Source organism: Pogona vitticeps, chromosome 4, assembly GCF_051106095.1.
Source record: "Pogona vitticeps strain Pit_001003342236 chromosome 4, PviZW2.1, whole genome shotgun sequence".
Lineage (NCBI taxonomy): Eukaryota > Metazoa > Chordata > Lepidosauria > Squamata > Agamidae > Pogona > Pogona vitticeps.
This window is the reverse complement of record NC_135786.1, coordinates 164,822,313-164,838,473: the sequence shown is the minus strand read 5'-3', so window position 1 is coordinate 164,838,473 and position 16,161 is coordinate 164,822,313. Positions and strand designations below refer to the sequence as shown.

At 46.7% G+C, this 16,161-nt stretch overlaps 1 protein-coding gene across 1 annotated transcript; it reads left to right on the top strand.

Moving 5' to 3' along the window:
• The first annotated feature begins 1,045 nt into the window (after positions 1-1,045).
• On the top strand, positions 1,046-16,155 carry LOC144589229 (uncharacterized). Its single transcript, XM_078393496.1, has 4 exons — positions 1,046-2,939; positions 3,134-3,230; positions 5,066-5,126; positions 5,944-16,155. The coding sequence occupies exon 4, from the start codon at positions 10,899-10,901 to the stop codon at positions 15,396-15,398; it is 4,500 nt and encodes a 1,499-aa protein (XP_078249622.1). The 5' UTR covers positions 1,046-2,939; positions 3,134-3,230; positions 5,066-5,126; positions 5,944-10,898; the 3' UTR covers positions 15,399-16,155.
• The last annotated feature ends 6 nt before the right edge of the window (positions 16,156-16,161 follow it).

Genomic DNA, 16,161 nt, shown 5'->3' with positions numbered 1-16,161 from the left:
GATTGTCCCAATAGCATCCATTTTGATTTAAAGTCTGTTCTGTAGTAGGAAAGTTTTACATGCTGTTCCAGAGAAGCTTCGCTCTCTGGTTATCTCGTTGCTAAGATGAGCAGAGAGCAGAGAGTTTCGTAGTCAAAATAAGTCTGCCACAAAGAATGATAACAACTGAAGCTCCCTGAGAAAGTTAGGCGGGACAACAAGACCCAGGAGGCATTCTGGGAAGAAGAAGAGTGAGGAGAAAGTGAGAAGAAAGATGGAGTTTGCCTGAGAAAGGGGCAGACACGTGTTTTTCCCATAATGGACTGGTTTTCATCTAGCATCAGCCTTTGAAGACCCAAGACACGTGAGATGGATGATTTATGCTTTTTGTTAGTTAGCATAGTTTCATTTCTTTATTTTTTTAGCTGGACTGGGGGAGTGGTGTGTTCCGTTAGTCTTGAATGAAAATGTACCTACTGACTTAATTTACTATCAACTGATACCTTTTCTAAAGTAATTCTTTTTAATAAAACAATAATGATTGATTTCTATGTAGAAGCTTTGTTTCTTGAACAGACCAGCTGAATGTCTAATTGGCCACGTGGGTTTGCTACCAAACTTTCAGAGCCAAATCATTCTGAGTATATCTCATAGTTATGACTGTGTTGCTTTCTTAATAAGGAGATTGGCCTCTGAGTAAGAAAATTTAGACAGAACTTGGCTGAGTTCAATTGGCTCTGCTCAGCAGTTAGAAGTTTGTCTGGTTTTCTTACTCGTCCCGATTTCCTGCACCCCCATAAATCTCTTTGGAGATACGGGGCTGTTTACAACCAGGAATAAGGTTTTGTATGACAAAAGTTTGAGGTCACACGAAGCCATAGGTTCAAAAGGATGTCTGGTAAGACAATGCAGCACAGACTGTAGTGACCACTGGGGAACAGGTTTCTTCAATGGCGGCCTTATGTTAGACAAACCTTTGAAGAAGGCTTTAAGTGTCGGGTGGGAAAACCAATGTGATGACTCAGAGGTTGAAAGGCCACAATAGCTGAAGTATAAACCTTCAGAGTAGACTTAGACAAGCCAAAATCAAAGAGATGTCTTAAGTAAAGCAAAAGAGTGGATACGGCCACCGGAGAGGGTTATAAGTTGCGTTCCCTAGCGAACCTCAGAAAGTTTTGCCACTTGTACTGGTAGAGCAATTTAGTGGCTGGTTTTCGGGCCTTATCAGTGACCTCAATTAGGGAGGGGAAATCCTCCACGCTGTCAAGTGAAGGGTTTCCACATCCGGATGTAGAACAGTCCCGTCATTCAGAGTGAGTAGCTGTGGATGTAAGGGCAACATCATGCTGTCCACGGCATTCTGAAATAGTGTGGAAAACCACGGTTGACGTGGCCACCAAGGGGTGATTAGAATCGCCTCCGCCCTCATTTGCAGTACTCTGACAATGGTTCTTTGAAGAAGTGGTATCGGTGGGAACAGATATAAGAGGTTCTTGTCCCACGGAACCATGAATGCATCCCCTAAGGATCCTTCTTCTCTCCCGGCTCAGGAAGCGTAAGTCAGGCACTTCTTGTTGTGGGTCGCGAACATGTCCACCGATGGCTGACCCCATTTGTGACAGAGTGTGAGAAACACCTCCTGGTCCAATTCCCACTCGTGAGACTGGAAGGAACGGCGGCTCAGCTCGTCCGCCAGTTGATTGTCCGAGGTTGAGACGTGGATGGCTACCGGAAAGATGTGATGCTGGTAGCACCACTCCCATAGATGTACAGCCAGAAACAGAAGGGACTTTGATCTGGTTCCTCCCTGCTTCTTCAGATAGAACATTGTGGTGGTATTGTCTGTTACTATCTGTATGGCTCTGCCCCTCACCAGGGGAAGAAAGGCCCTGAGGGCTTTTACAACTGCCAACATCTCCAAATTATTGATGTCTAGTGTGGACTCTTCTAGAGACCACAGAGCATGGATCCGATGACTGTCGCAGTGGGCCCCCCAACCGACTGGACTGGCGTCTGTTGTAACCTGCCTTGTAAGTTGTATCGGCCTGAAGGGTCTGCCAATCAGAAGATGTGGGAGAAATGTCTACCACTGAAGCTGATGTGCGAGCTCTGGTGTGACTCGGAGGCGTTTTCTCTGGCTGTCCCTCGTGGGATCGAAGAGAGTGAGCAGCCAGGACTGAAGGGAGTGCATCTTGAGGCGTGCATGTGATACAGTAGCAGTTGTTGAAGCCATTAGGCCCAACAGGTGTTGTGCTACCTTGGCAGATACCATCCCCCGAGGTCTGAACTTTTCCACCGCCTTCTTGATCTTTCTAATGTGCTCCTGGGGAAGGAACATACGTGCATGCACTGCGTCCAGACGGACACCTATGTAGTCCATCACCTGGGAGGGCTGCAGGTGTGATTTGTCGTAGTTGATGGACAGACCTAGAGCTTGCAGGGTATGAAGAACATAATGAGAGTCCTTGTATGCCCTTGCCTTGGATGTGGACACGATGAGCCAATCGTCGATATACGGGTAAATTTGAATGCCCTGTAGTCGAAGGTAAGCGGCTACTGGGGCAATGCACTTGGTGAAGACCCTCGGTGCCGAGGACAGGCCGAAAGGAAGGGCCACAAATTGGTATATCGTGTCCTTGAACATGAGACGTAGATACTTTCTGTATTTTCGGTGGATCGTAATATGAAAGTAAGCATCCTTGAGGTGCACTACTACAAACCAATCTCCTTTCTTCAACAGGTGAAGGATCCCCTCCAGAGTGACCATCCTGAAGCGTCAAGGTTGGATGTAAGCATTGAGGTCTCTCAAGTCCAAAATGGGCCTCAAACCGCCGTCCCTTTTCGGTACCGTGAAGTACCGGGAGTAGAACCCATTCAGAATGTCGCGTTGAGGGACCTTTTGGATGGCTTGCTTCTGAAGAAGGCTGAGAATTTCGTCCTCTAGGATGGGATCGAATGAGGTAGGCCTGACCCACCCTAGAGGAGGTAACTCTGTAAACTCCAGCCGGTAGCCTGAGCTTATAATGTTTAAGACCCAGGAGTCCTGGGTGATCCTGTACCAGTTGTGAAGATGAGGAGACAGTCTTGTGAGTTGATGAGTGGCCTGGATGGAAACTTGAAAGTCAAAGATATTGTTTTGACTTTTTCCCCGAAGGCTTAAACGACTGACGCTTGTAAGACTGAGGTTTAAAGCTGGAGGCCGAGGACGAAGCCTGAGAAGAACGCGGAGCCCCCTGAGACCTGAAGGACCGGTATGTTGAAGGCCCAGGTTGCTGGTAGGCTTGCTGCTGAGGTTTAGGTCGCCACTGAAACTTGGTGGTTCTAGGCTGTTGTTGTATAGCATAAGACTTAGGTGTCTTCTTGCTTTTGTTCTAGATTTTCATCTGTTTTCTCACTAAATAACCCAGAGGCATCAAAAGGAAGGTTTTTAATCCGAGCCTTGATGTCATCAACAATGTTGGCCGAGCGTAGCCAGGCATGTCTCCTTAAAGTAATGATGGAAGCTAGGTTCCTGGCATTCGCATCAGCCACATGACGAGAGGCCAAACGCTGGTGTTTGGAAACAGTTAGGGCCTCAGCATGGGCGTTGAGACACATTTGTCTGATGTCTTCCGGGGCCACCTGAAGGGCTGGCAGCACTCTTTCCCACAACTGCTTCTGATATGCTCCCATAGCCACTAAGTAGTTGAGGGCCCTGAGTGCAAAGGTTGTCATGGAGTAGAGTCTCCTTCCCAAAACTTCCAAGTCCTTTCCCTCCTTATTAGTAGGAGTTGGGTGACCCTTAGCTGGCAACCTAGAGGCACTAGACTCCACTACTAAAGAATTAGGAGCAGGGTGTTTCAGTAGAAAGGAGGTCTTAGGGCCGTGCACACGGTACATGTTTTCCGTAAGCCTCGATATAGAGGAAGAATTTGCCGGGTGCTCCCAGTACTCCATGATAAGGTCCATAAGCTCAGGAACGTATGAGAGGCTGACTGGGTGAGACCTTTCTTTATGGATGTCCCCAAAAATAAGATCATCCTCACGTGTTGGGGACTTTTCTATTTCCATCCTGAGGGCTGTGGCCATCCTCGAAATCATCTGTGGATAGGAGGAAAAATCCTCCGATGGGGAGGAAGGATGGATATTTGCTGCATCTGACCCCAGAGGCTCACCTGGAGGTGGCAAATCCAGAGACGCCTCTGAAGTAGCACCATCCTCTTGTTCAGAAGAGGAGTGCAGGTCCTGACTGTCCTCGTCAGAAGACTGGAGAATGCTAGGATGAGAGGGTGTATCCTTAGCCTTAGATGGTTTGCGAGGCTGAGGCGCCTGAGGAACAGATTCAGGTACCGGATGTACAGGCAGTGGAATCGGCTTCGGTTGATTCAGCTGTGGATCGGTCGTTTTTGTCGACGTCGATGGGACATCGTCGCAGACAACGGGGCGTTTGCGCTGCCGGTGTTTTCTAGGCGGCGACGTCGATGACGAGGAAGAGGAGGTATAGCGGGACCTCTTCCTGTGCCTCCGCCGGTCCCTTGACGTAGAAGAGGAGGACTCTGAGGAATAGTCCCGTCTATGGCGTCGACGACGAGACCTCTTCCTGACTCTGCTTTCATCGGAGTCTGAAGAAGAGTAGTCTCGACGCCTGTGCTTCTTGCACCTGTCGACGCCGGAACCACGTTTACGTTTGTGGTGGTGCCGGGTCTTTTTCGGCGCAGGCTCCTCCTCTAAATTGGACACTGGGTGCCGAGGAGAGGGGGCCTCGATAGGCTGAACAGGTCTCCCCGGTGTAGACGGAGACTTGGAGCCTGGAGATCCCGGTGTCGTAGACCGGGATCTTGACACCAGCCCGGTTAAGATAGGGCTATCAGGGGCATTAGGTAGATCGGCCACTATTTTCTCCAGGTGGCTCGTTGTCGTCGATTTCTCGACAACGATCGGTGGCTCTTGCCGGAGAGGCAAAGACGGAGCCAAATCCGACGTCGACTCGATCACGAGAGGAATCCTCAAGTATCGGCGAAGGGAGCGACGTCGAAATAGAAGGAACAACGAGTGTTAGCTCCTTAGCCCTCAACGATGACTTGGTCAATGTTTTCTTCTTTTTCAGGTGGTCGGATGTCAGTGGAACAGAGGATTCGGTCGACGAAAAGAGCAAGACCGATGCCAAGGTAAAAACTGTAGAAGAAGTTTTCTTTTTAGACTTGCCCTTGGAGGATAGCTTGGGCATCTTTCCTTTAGAGGACTCTGGTGCCGGCGCCGAAACGACTTTAATCTCGGAACGTACCGATGATGTAGAAGGAGCTACCTCCATTTGTGAAGGCTGGGAAGCCGACAAAGTTTGCTTCCACAGAGAGTATTTCAATCGCTGCTGGCGAGCCTTGAGAGTGACCTTAGTGAACTGTTTGCAATGCCTGCAGTGGGATACCGCGTGGGACTCTCCCAGGCAGTACAAACAAAGCGAATGTCCGTCCTGGAAGGGAAGTTTCCTTGAACACGCAGTACACAGGCGGAAATGTCCTCTCCTGGCAGATGGCTTTTCTTTAGGAGGCATAGACCAAGCAAAACGATGAGACTTCAAAGTAGTGAGGCGCGTGGCCGCCGATTAGGGAATAGAAAGCCGAAAGCCAAGTGGAAAGGCCAAGTAATTGCCAATTGAAGAATTCCGGTAGGCGCGTGGCGCCTCAGCGGGGAGCCACTGAAGGCTATTAGGCCCCAGTGGGGGCCCGCCACAGGCAATTAGGCCCAGGAATCACCGAGAGTTCAAAATAGAATCGCCAGAGGCCAAAAGACGAAGTGAAAAGCCGTTCCGAGGTCAGGGTAGCGAGAAATAAAGAAGCAAGAACAGTTTGATGTAGAAAACGAACCAAAGTAGCTAAGCTCTATCCGAGAGGTCCCAACTCCAAGGCGGAAAAATGGAACTGAGCCGTTGGCGGGCGGAGCATGCGCGGTATAGGGTAGCCTAAAACATTGTTAGTTTTCTTTCAGCTCTAGAAAATTCCGAGAGGCCAGCGCAGGCGCTGACTAAACCCACTGGTGTGGATTCATAAGAGAACCACGTTGAAGAACCAGCTGGTACAGGGATAGAAAGATAATAAGAAACAAAGGCATACTAATGGTTATTTATTTATTTAAAATGTTTTTATCCTTTCTCCTTAAAAAGAACCCAAGGCAGCTTACATCATTAAAAAGGAAAAATTTAAAGCTAAAAACACTGGGTACAGAAATATTTAAAAAGAATTAAAAATATATTACATTAAAATTGATACTAAAACACATTTAAAGCAACAGAGCACAACAATCCATTTAAAAACCCTTCTCAGACCACCAGTTATTAAGGGAAAGTCTGCCTGAAGAGAAAGGTCTTTGCCTGCTTGCAGAACAACAACAATGATGGGGCAAGTGTAGCTTCCCATGGGAGGGAGTTCCAGAGTCTGGGAGCAACAACGGAGATGACTCTCTCCTGTGTCCCCACCAAGCGCACCTGTGAGGATGGCAGGACCGAGAGAAAGGCCTCAGCTGCCAGTGGAGTTGCAGTAATGGGGTGGCGTGGGGTGGGGTCCCATGATCTCTGTAACCAGCCCCAGTCAGCACATAGGACAACTTCTGACTGTGGTAATATTTTATGGTATGACTAACTAATAAGTACTGTAATGTGTTAGTCACTATTTCTTGTGAGTAATGCATTATTTGCAAGTAGTGAGTATGGGATTGTTGTAATGTGCTGTCAAGTTGGAACTGACTTATAGTGACCCTAACAGGGCTTTTAAGGTAAGTGAGATATTTAAGGAGTGGCTTTATCAGTTCCACTCTCCCAATGAGTTTCCATGACTCAGCAAGGATTCAAACCCAGCCCTCCGGAGTCCTAGTCATCACTCTATCCACTGTATCACACCAGATGTCCAGTAGTTATGGAGCCTTAGGGTATATAGCCTTAGAGCAGTGGTGTCGAACTGTGGCCCTCCAGATGTTCTTGGCCTTCAACTCCCAGAAATCCTGGCCAGCAGAGGTGGTGGTGAAGGCATCTGGGAGTTGAAGTCCAAGAACATCTGGAGGGCCACAGTTCGACACCAGTGCCTTAGAGTAAAGACAGCATTCTTCAGGTAGAGGCTTCAAAAACAGTTTAAAATAGGAGGGTATTTTTAATGAAAACCAAGCTTAATCACCACAGCCACCACTCAGATTCACAGAACTGCTGATTTTTGTGGATTTATGGATTTTAAAAATAATTTTTGTTTAATACTTTGCTATTAAGTCCCAGGGACGTGGTGGCACTGCAGGCTAAACCACAGAAGCCTTTGTGTGCTGCAGGGTCAGAAGACCAGCAGTTGTAAGATCAAATCCACGTGACGGAGTGAGCTCCCGTTGCTTTGTCCCAGCTCCTCGCCAACCTAGCAGTTCGAAAGCATGTAAATGGTACCATCTCGGTGGGAAGGTAAACAGCGTTCCGAGTCTAAGTCACGCTGGCCACATGACAACGGAAACTGTCTTCGGACAAACACTGGCTCTACGGCTTGGAAACGGGGATGAGCACCGCCCCCTAGAGTCGAACATGACTGACTAAATATGTCAAGAGGAACCTTTGCCTATTAAGTCCCTATATTAACAAGTATGAGCAAGTTCTACATGTTAATAGATTTGTAATAAATACATCCAACCTTTGTTAGATCAGGGCTGTTCTATGGGAGTTCAGCATAAGAGACTGATTATTACCATTTCATCTATAAATACAGCAGCCACATGGGCTAATTTTAGAAGTCCAGTCCTTCAGTCATGAGTAATAGAGAAGCATATTTTTCCCCCGAGACTACAAACAGATCTTGTTATCTACAGCTAAAAACTGTCATTCCTACCCACCCAGGTACTTGATTTTTATTGCACATTCAATGAAAACCAAATCCTGAAATCTTATATGTATCTCCAAAGAGAGAACAAGAACAAGCTCTTGTCCTTTTTTTTTAACTGCAACAGCCTCTACACTCTTTCAGTGTCACATTACTGCTTCACCTGACACCTTGGGATCAAGCACTGAGCAAGGGTTTGAGCTTGCCTATCCAGTAAGGTTTTCTTCTTACGTCCATCTCTGACAAATTTCATTACAAATATGTAAGAATCAAATTAAACAAATAATTGCAATAGGGCATTTAAGTCACAAAAGAGCTTCCCTTACCAAATTTGTTATCTTCAGGAACAAAGACCCTGATACACTCTTAACAAGAATGCAAATATTAACAGGCAATTCTGTAGACCAGTTTTATTCACAGTAGGGGGAATTACACAGTAGGGGGAATTACTCCTGGACCCCAGTCTAACTCTGGAAGCCCTGGTGGACTCAGTGGCGCCTTCCTTCAGCTGCGGAAACTACCAGCTACAGCCCTACCTGGACGAGCGGAGTCTCATGACAGTTACACATGCACTGGTAACATATTGTATAGATTATTGCAATGCGCTCTACGTGGGGCTGCCTTTGAAGACGGTCCGGCGACTGCAACTGGTCCAGAATTGAGCTGTGCGGCTGGTGAGTGGTGGGGCCGCTAGAGAACACATCAAGCCGATTCTGTTTAAGTTACATTGGTTACCGGCTGCTGCCCGAGCCCAATTCAAAGTGCTTGTTCTGACATATAAAGCCCTAAACGGCTTGGGCCCTGGATACCTGAAGTGCTGCCTCCTTCCATATGAACCTACCCGGCAGTTAAGATCTAGCCAGGGGGCCCTTTTGAAAGAGCCGTCCCTCAAGGAGGTAAGAGGGATGGCTTGTAGACAAAGGGCCTTTTCGGCAGCTGCTCCCAGACTATGGAATGCCCTCCTGACTGAGATTTGTCTGGTGCGGACGCTGATGACATTTCAGCGTCGGGTCAAAACCTTTCCGTTGCAGAAGGGTTTTAATTGAAATAACATCAACTGTGGGTCCTGATGGCAATTTTTAGAGTATCTATTTTAATTGTATTTTAATTGTTTTATCTTTTATTTTATTTTAATTGTTGTAAGCTGCCCGGAGACCTTTGGATAGAGTGGGCGGCATAGAAGTTAAATAAATAAATAAATAAATAAAATATATACATAGTATACAACGAAATTCACACAGACACCCAGAGACCAGACCCACATGCACACACATAAAAAAATCCCCAAACACTCCCCACCCACTAAAATCCCCCACTAAGAATACAAATATCTACACCACAGGCTAAGTAACACCATCCAACTATTCACTACTGGTGGTCTTTAAGCTCATTATTAAGTGCAATTATAGCTCTGGGATAAAAACTATTCAGAAAATGTGAGGGCTGAGTCTTAATTGTTCTATATCTTCTGCCAGACGGCAACAAAAATGTATTATGAAATATGAAAGAAATACAAGCCAAATCGGGATTGCAGGTCACATAATAAACCTTATAAAGTGATGTGTGAAGAATGTTTTTCAGTCTGTGGCTCCCTTCAAATTAGCCGTGGCCACCACACGAGAATTACTGCTCTAGTCAAAGATACCAATAGGAACACAATGCTAAATCAGTTATTTATTTTCTACCCTAACCTTCTTCCTGGAGAAATACTCAAGATGGCTTACACAAATATTAAAACAATTACAAAATATCAAAAACACAAAGAAAATTAAGCATACTGATTATTAAAAAACATAAAATAAAAACCCTGTGAAAACCAGTTAAAACACATTTTATAAAGCTAGATGAACAATCATCTCCTTAAAAATACCTTCTGCAGCACTGTGGTAATTTTACATTTTAAAAGACTGTCTGTAAAAAGAAGGGGTTTTCCTGCTGGCAGAAGGACAGACGGGAGGGGGGCCAGTGTGCTGTCCTGTGGAAGGGAGTTCCACACCCTGGGGAGCAGCCATTAAAAAAGCATTCTTCAGTGTCCATACCAAGCATGTTTGCGAGGGTGATGGGACTGACAGAAAAGCCTCCGTCAGAGATCTTAAAGACCTGGGAGACAGACAACTTTCCAACCTATATATAAAGAAATCCAATTAAAGATACTCCTGTTACATACAGCACTGATGTTACCTGTCTGTCATGGGTTTGGAGGGAAAGTTCCAGCCTATGGGGAGTGGAAGGCGGGACATCAGGAGGAGGGGCTGTACTGTATATATATGTGGAGCGTGTGAGGAGAGTTGGAGAAGAGCTGAGAGAAGAAGCTTGAGTGGGAGTCTGTGTGTCAGACAGGGTACTACTGTGTGTCAGTCAGTACCAACCTGATAGGTTCAGGTGTCTGTATGGTTAGCCAGAACTGATAGGTTCAGGGTCTGTGCTTCAAGTTAAGTGTTCTGTGTGAACCAAACTGTGTGTATGTATGATTGAGACTAAGCCACGTTACTGTATCTTATTCACTTGATCCTTTTATTTTTCCCTGTGTGTTATTTAATAAACCTTGTTCTTTTATTTGTTAAAAATCCATCCCTGGTCTGTGTGACTTCTTATAGGGAATGGTTGGTGGCAGCTTAGTGAAACTGTGGCATATCCCAGTAGGTCTGGGTTTGTCACATTGATTGGTGTCCAGCGTGTGGGATACGACTGGTCCAGTTGTCCAGTGGTACAGCAAAGCCTTGGCAAGTGTGCCCAGAGCAAGGGGGGTCTAGTCAGGGACAATCTGAGAGCACGTAGGTAATCTTCTAGGTGTACCTCACGGGGAGGTGCGCTAGTAGAAGAACGTGTAACCTCAGATTGGGGACTAGATTAGGGAGCTCTGAGGCAGCCTGTTTTGGCGGGAAAAAAGCTGAGGCAAAACTGTGTAGTAGCAGTGATCTAGCCTGCCTGCTGAGAGGCCTAGCAGAGGGGGGTAGACTCTGGCTCGCAACTGTTGCAAGTTAGTGCTGAAGAACAGCAGCAATCTCTAGAAAGCTGGTTCTGAGGCAAAAGAAAAAAAAAAGTGGTCGCTTTACTTTGAGGCTTGACTTTTGAAAGCAGCCTGTTCTGGGGGGGATTATGCCCTTGACTCGAAGCCAAATTGCAGAAATGGGTGAAGTGAAAGACCCCCAGGTTGACCAAGGTTCTGAGGATGAATTTGGCTCAGTGCAGGGTGACAGCACAGGAGAGCAGAACCCAGAACTCAGGAAAATGCTCATAGCCCAACAGCATGAACTGAGGATGAGGCAATTTGAAATGGAGGAAAGATTAGAGAGAGAAAAAATGGAGGAAAGATTAGAGAGAGAAAAAATGGAGGAAAGGGAAAGAGAGAAACAGAGAGGTTTCGAATTAGAGAGAGAGAAAATTGCTCTGGAAAAAGAAAGAATGGCGTTTGAGTTAAGAAAATTGGAAATGATGAACCAGAACAATAATAACAATAGGGATTCTGAGGGAGGCCAATTGTCTAAAGCTGACCTGAAGAAATTCCCTGTGTACCACAAGGGAGATTGTCCTGAAGTGTTCTTTTCCCTAGTGGAAAGAGCGTTTGTGGACTTCTCAGTAAGGGAAACTGAGAAGATGACCATCATGCGATCTTTAATCAGTGGCAGCCTTGCAGAAGTCTATGCAGAGATGCCACAGGAACTGATGAAAGATTTTGCAGAGTTTAAAAAACTGGTGTTTGCCAGACATGGGATAAATGCGGAACAGCTGAGGCAAAGATTCAGGTCAATCACCAAGAAACCAGAGCAGACTTTTACCCAAGTGGGGGCCCAATTGGTGAGGCTGCTAGAGAAATGGCTATCTCAGGAGGGGACAGAGACCTTTCAGCAGCTCAAAGACTTGATAGCGCTGGAACAGTTCTATTCAGTCCTGCATGGGGAACTGAAATTCCAGGTGAGGGAAAGGAAACCAAAATCTGTGGCAGAAGCAGCCGAGATCGCAGATTTTATTTCCCAAATACGAAAGCCCTTGGGTGAGGGGAAATCGATGGGAAAACCTAAAGAAACCTACAGCAAGTACTCTCAGGGACCAGGAAGAAACCAGCAAGGGGGAGGGGCCCATGGTGAAGGGAAGCCCTCAGACATGAAACCAAGACCTCAGATTTTGGAGGGAAAACCAAAACAAGATGAGAAAGACTCAAAATACAGCAGAAAATGTTATTTCTGTCAGGGAAAGGGCCATCTAATCTCAGAGTGTGGGAAATTAAAGCAGCTAAAAGGAATTGTGCCTCAGGATTCGAGTGGACCCAAGCCAAAAGCTGTGTTCTGTGTCCAGAAAGAGCAAAGCTCCTTGTCACTGAGGGAGCCTGTTGCCATGGCTACTCAATCTGGAACAGTTACATCTGCTGATCAGGCTGAGGAAAATGGTCCTCTTGTGGAGGTCAAGCGCTGCTTGCTCGTGAGAACAGATTCTCAGTTGTTTGAAACAGCAGGGGTGGACGTAGGAATACTTGACCATCAGTATAGGGGGCTGAGGGACACTTGTTCCCAGGTGACCCTGTGCCATCCAGATATTATTCCTAGGGAATATATAATCCCAAATGAGAGCATGAAGGTGGCAGGGATTGAGGGGCAGGTGATCTCACTGCCAGTAGCAGAGGTACCTGTGAACTTTCAAGGCTGGAGGGGAGTTTGGCGGCTAGCGATTTCATCGACTCTGCCAGCAGCCGTGCTCGTGGGAAATGACCTGGCTGAACATGTGAAACGGGTGCTAGTGATTACACGTTCACAAGCCACCACGGGGACAGTTCAGGGGGGTACTGATGAGCCAGAGACGGAAGCAGAGGGGAGTTCAGAAGCTGTGGTGGAAACCTTAACCACAGACAGCCGATTTGGCCAAGAGCAAAAGGCAGACGCCACTCTCCAAAAGTGTTTTGAACAGGTGACTGACGCCCAGCTAACACCTGAAACCCCAGTGAGATTTCTAGAGAAAAAGGGGATTTTGTATAGAGAGACCCTGAGGAATATCTCAAAAGGGGGAGATGGGATCCGAAGTCAGCTAGTGGTACCTGAAAAGTATCGCCCCATGATCTTACAAAGGGGGCACTCTGACATGTTTGCTGCGCACTTAGGGGTGAACAAGACACAGCAGAGAATCACACAGAATTTTTACTGGCCTGACATAGGGAAGCAGATCAGGGAGTTCTGTAAACAATGTGATGTGTGTCAAAGGCAGGGGAATAGCCGCGACAGGACCAAAGCAAAGTTGTGCCCTTTGCCTGTGATTGACACTCCGTTCAAATGCATAGGGGTGGATATTGTGGGACCTTTGCCCAAGGCCACAAAGAGGGGGAACAGGTTCATTCTCACCATTGTGGACCATGCCACGAGGTACCCTGAAGCCATTCCCTTGACTAACATTGAAACTAACACAGTGGCAGATGCCTTGGTGGGGTATATGTCCAGGATGGGATTTGCCTCAGAAATAATCACAGATTTGGGCACATCGTTTACATCGAAGCTCATGAAACGGTTATGGCAAATCTGTGGAATTAAACACAAGGAAACCACTGCCTATCACCCTGAAAGTAATGGGTTAACTGAGAAGTTCAATGGGACTCTAATGCGCATGATTAGGGCTTACTTGGCAGAGAATCCAAACAATTGGGACCAGAAGCTGCAATCCCTTTTGTTTGCTTATCGATCAGTGCCACAAGCCAGTACCGGGTTCAGTCCGTTTGAACTTTTATTTGGGAGAAGGGTGAAAGGGCCCCTTGATTTGATCAAACAAAATTGGGAGCAGATCACCCAGGATGACCCACAAGACGTTGTGACATACATAGACACCTTGATGAATGACCTAAAGAGAAACCTAGAGCTGGCAGCAGAAAACCTGCAAGCTCAGAAGGTCAGACAGAAAACATGGTATGACCACAAAGCTAGAGAGAGGCACTTTGACCCAGGGGAGGAAGTGCTTTCGCTTAGGCCCTGCAGAGAGAACAAACTGCAGCTCAAATGGGCAGGACCATATAGGGTCATTTCCAAGATGTCAGACCTGAACTACCTTATAGAGCAGGAGGAGAACCAAGCAAGGAGGGTGGTTCATGTGAATGCCCTAAAACCCTACTACAGAGGGGAACAGAGGGTTTTATTTGCGATAAAAGCAGCTGAGAGTGAGGAAGCTGAATTACCCTTCTGGGAGGGTAGAGGGGAAGTAAAATACAACCCAGAGGAGGTAAAGATCAGTCCTGCACTCACCCAAGACCAGCAGCAAGAACTAAAAATGCTGCTCATTAAATATCAACAGGTGTTTTCCAACAAGCCGGGGATAGTGAAGGGAGTGATGCATCGGATCCACACAGGGGATGCACCCCCGCAGGCAGTATCCCCATACCGAGTAACGGGACCCTATAGGGACAAGGTGCGGAAGGAGCTGGACGAGATGCTTAGGGAGAACATAATCGTCCCCTCTTCTAGTCCTTGGTCCTCTCCGATAGTCCTAGTGGACAAGCCTGATGGGAGCATTAGGTTTTGTGTAGATTACAGGAAATTAAACCGCGTAACCACTCCTGATGCCTACCCAATGCCCAGGCTAGACAACCTGATTGAAACCATAGGGGGTTGTCGGTTCATCTCATCATTGGACCTGGTAAAGGGATATTGGCAATTAAGAATTGATCCCAGGGATCAAGAAAAGACCGCCTTTTGCAGCCCTTTTGGTCTCTATGAGTTTCGAGTCCTGAGCTTTGGTCTCAGAAATGCACCAGCCACATTCCAAAGGCTGATGGACCAGACCTTAGCAGGGCTCAGTGACTTTACTGTGGCCTACATTGACGACATAGGGATCTTCAGTAATACCTGGGAAGATCACCTGAAACACCTGGAGTTAGTGCTGCAGAGGTTAAGTGCAGCAGGGCTAACAGTAAAGGCGAGCAAGTGTCAGCTGGGTAGCCCAGAAATAAAATACTTGGGTCACATAGTAGGGGGAGGAGTGATAAAACCCCTCGAGGCCAAGATAGAAGCAGTTCGTGATTGGCCCAGACCCAACACCAAGAAAAAAGTCAAATCATTTCTTGGGTTGGTGGGCTACTACAGAAAGTTCATCCCGAGGTTTAGAGAGATTGCGGCTCCGCTGACCGATCTGACGAGGAAGAAGGCTGATGACCGCATCCCGTGGACCAGCGACTGTGAGGAGGCATTCCGGAGGTTGAAGGAGGCGCTCATCAACTATCCAGTGCTGCGTGCTCCAGACTTCGACCGGGAGTTCATCATCTACACCGATGCGTCTAACAGCGGGGTAGGAGCAGTTCTTTGCCAGGAGGATGAGAATGGTGACCAGCATCCAGTGTCCTACCTGAGTAGGAAACTCCAGAAAGGTGAGAGACATTTGGCAACCGTGGAAAAGGAGTGCCTGGCCATAGTCTACGCGATCCAGAAGGCCAAGCCTTACATCTGGGGAAGACATTTTGTTCTGTGCACTGACCATTCACCACTGCAATGGTTAAAGACAATGAAAACCCACAATAGTAAACTTATGAGGTGTGCTTTAAACCTGCAAGACTATGACTTTGAAGTGAAAGTGGTCAGAGGGTCAGTGAACTGTGTTGCTGACGCCTTGTCAAGAAGACCTGAAGAATGAAGACGGCGAAAGAAACATGGACTATGTATATATTTTGATGACAAAAAGTCAAATGTGTCTGTTTATTAAACATGTTGGCTTGTATGAATAAAGGTAACTTGATGTATTGTTAATGGTAAATGTTTAAATGCCTAATAGAGTGTAAGTATAAGTAAGTATGGTATTGTATGTATAACTGTTTTTGTGTGTTTTATCCAGGTTGTTTTTTGGTGAAAAGCACCTTAGCTTTCCCCCTACAAAACAACTTATAAAGAGGGGAGGTGTTACATACAGCACTGATGTTACCTGTCTGTCATGGGTTTGGAGGGAAAGTTCCAGCCTATGGGGAGTGGAAGGCGGGACATCAGGAGGAGGGGCTGTACTGTATATATATGTGGAGCGTGTGAGGAGAGTTGGAGAAGAGCTGAGAGAAGAAGCTTGAGTGGGAGTCTGTGTGTCAGACAGGGTACTACTGTGTGTCAGTCAGTACCAACCTGATAGGTTCAGGTGTCTGTATGGTTAGCCAGAACTGATAGGTTCAGGGTCTGTGCTTCAAGTTAAGTGTTCTGTGTGAACCAAACTGTGTGTATGTATGATTGAGACTAAGCCACGTTACTGTATCTTATTCACTTGATCCTTTTATTTTTTCCTGTGTGTTATTTAATAAACCTTGTTCTTTTATTTGTTAAAAATCCATCCCTGGTCTGTGTGACTTCTTATAGGGAATGGTTGGTGGCAGCTTAGTGAAACTGTGGCATATCCCAGTAGGTCTGGGTTTGTCACA

What these genes read in the sequence shown, in the direction of transcription:
- LOC144589229 (XM_078393496.1), top strand. Translation starts at nt 10,899, where the DNA reads ATGCCCTTGACTCGAAGCCAAATTGCAGAAATGGGTGAAGTGAAAGAC.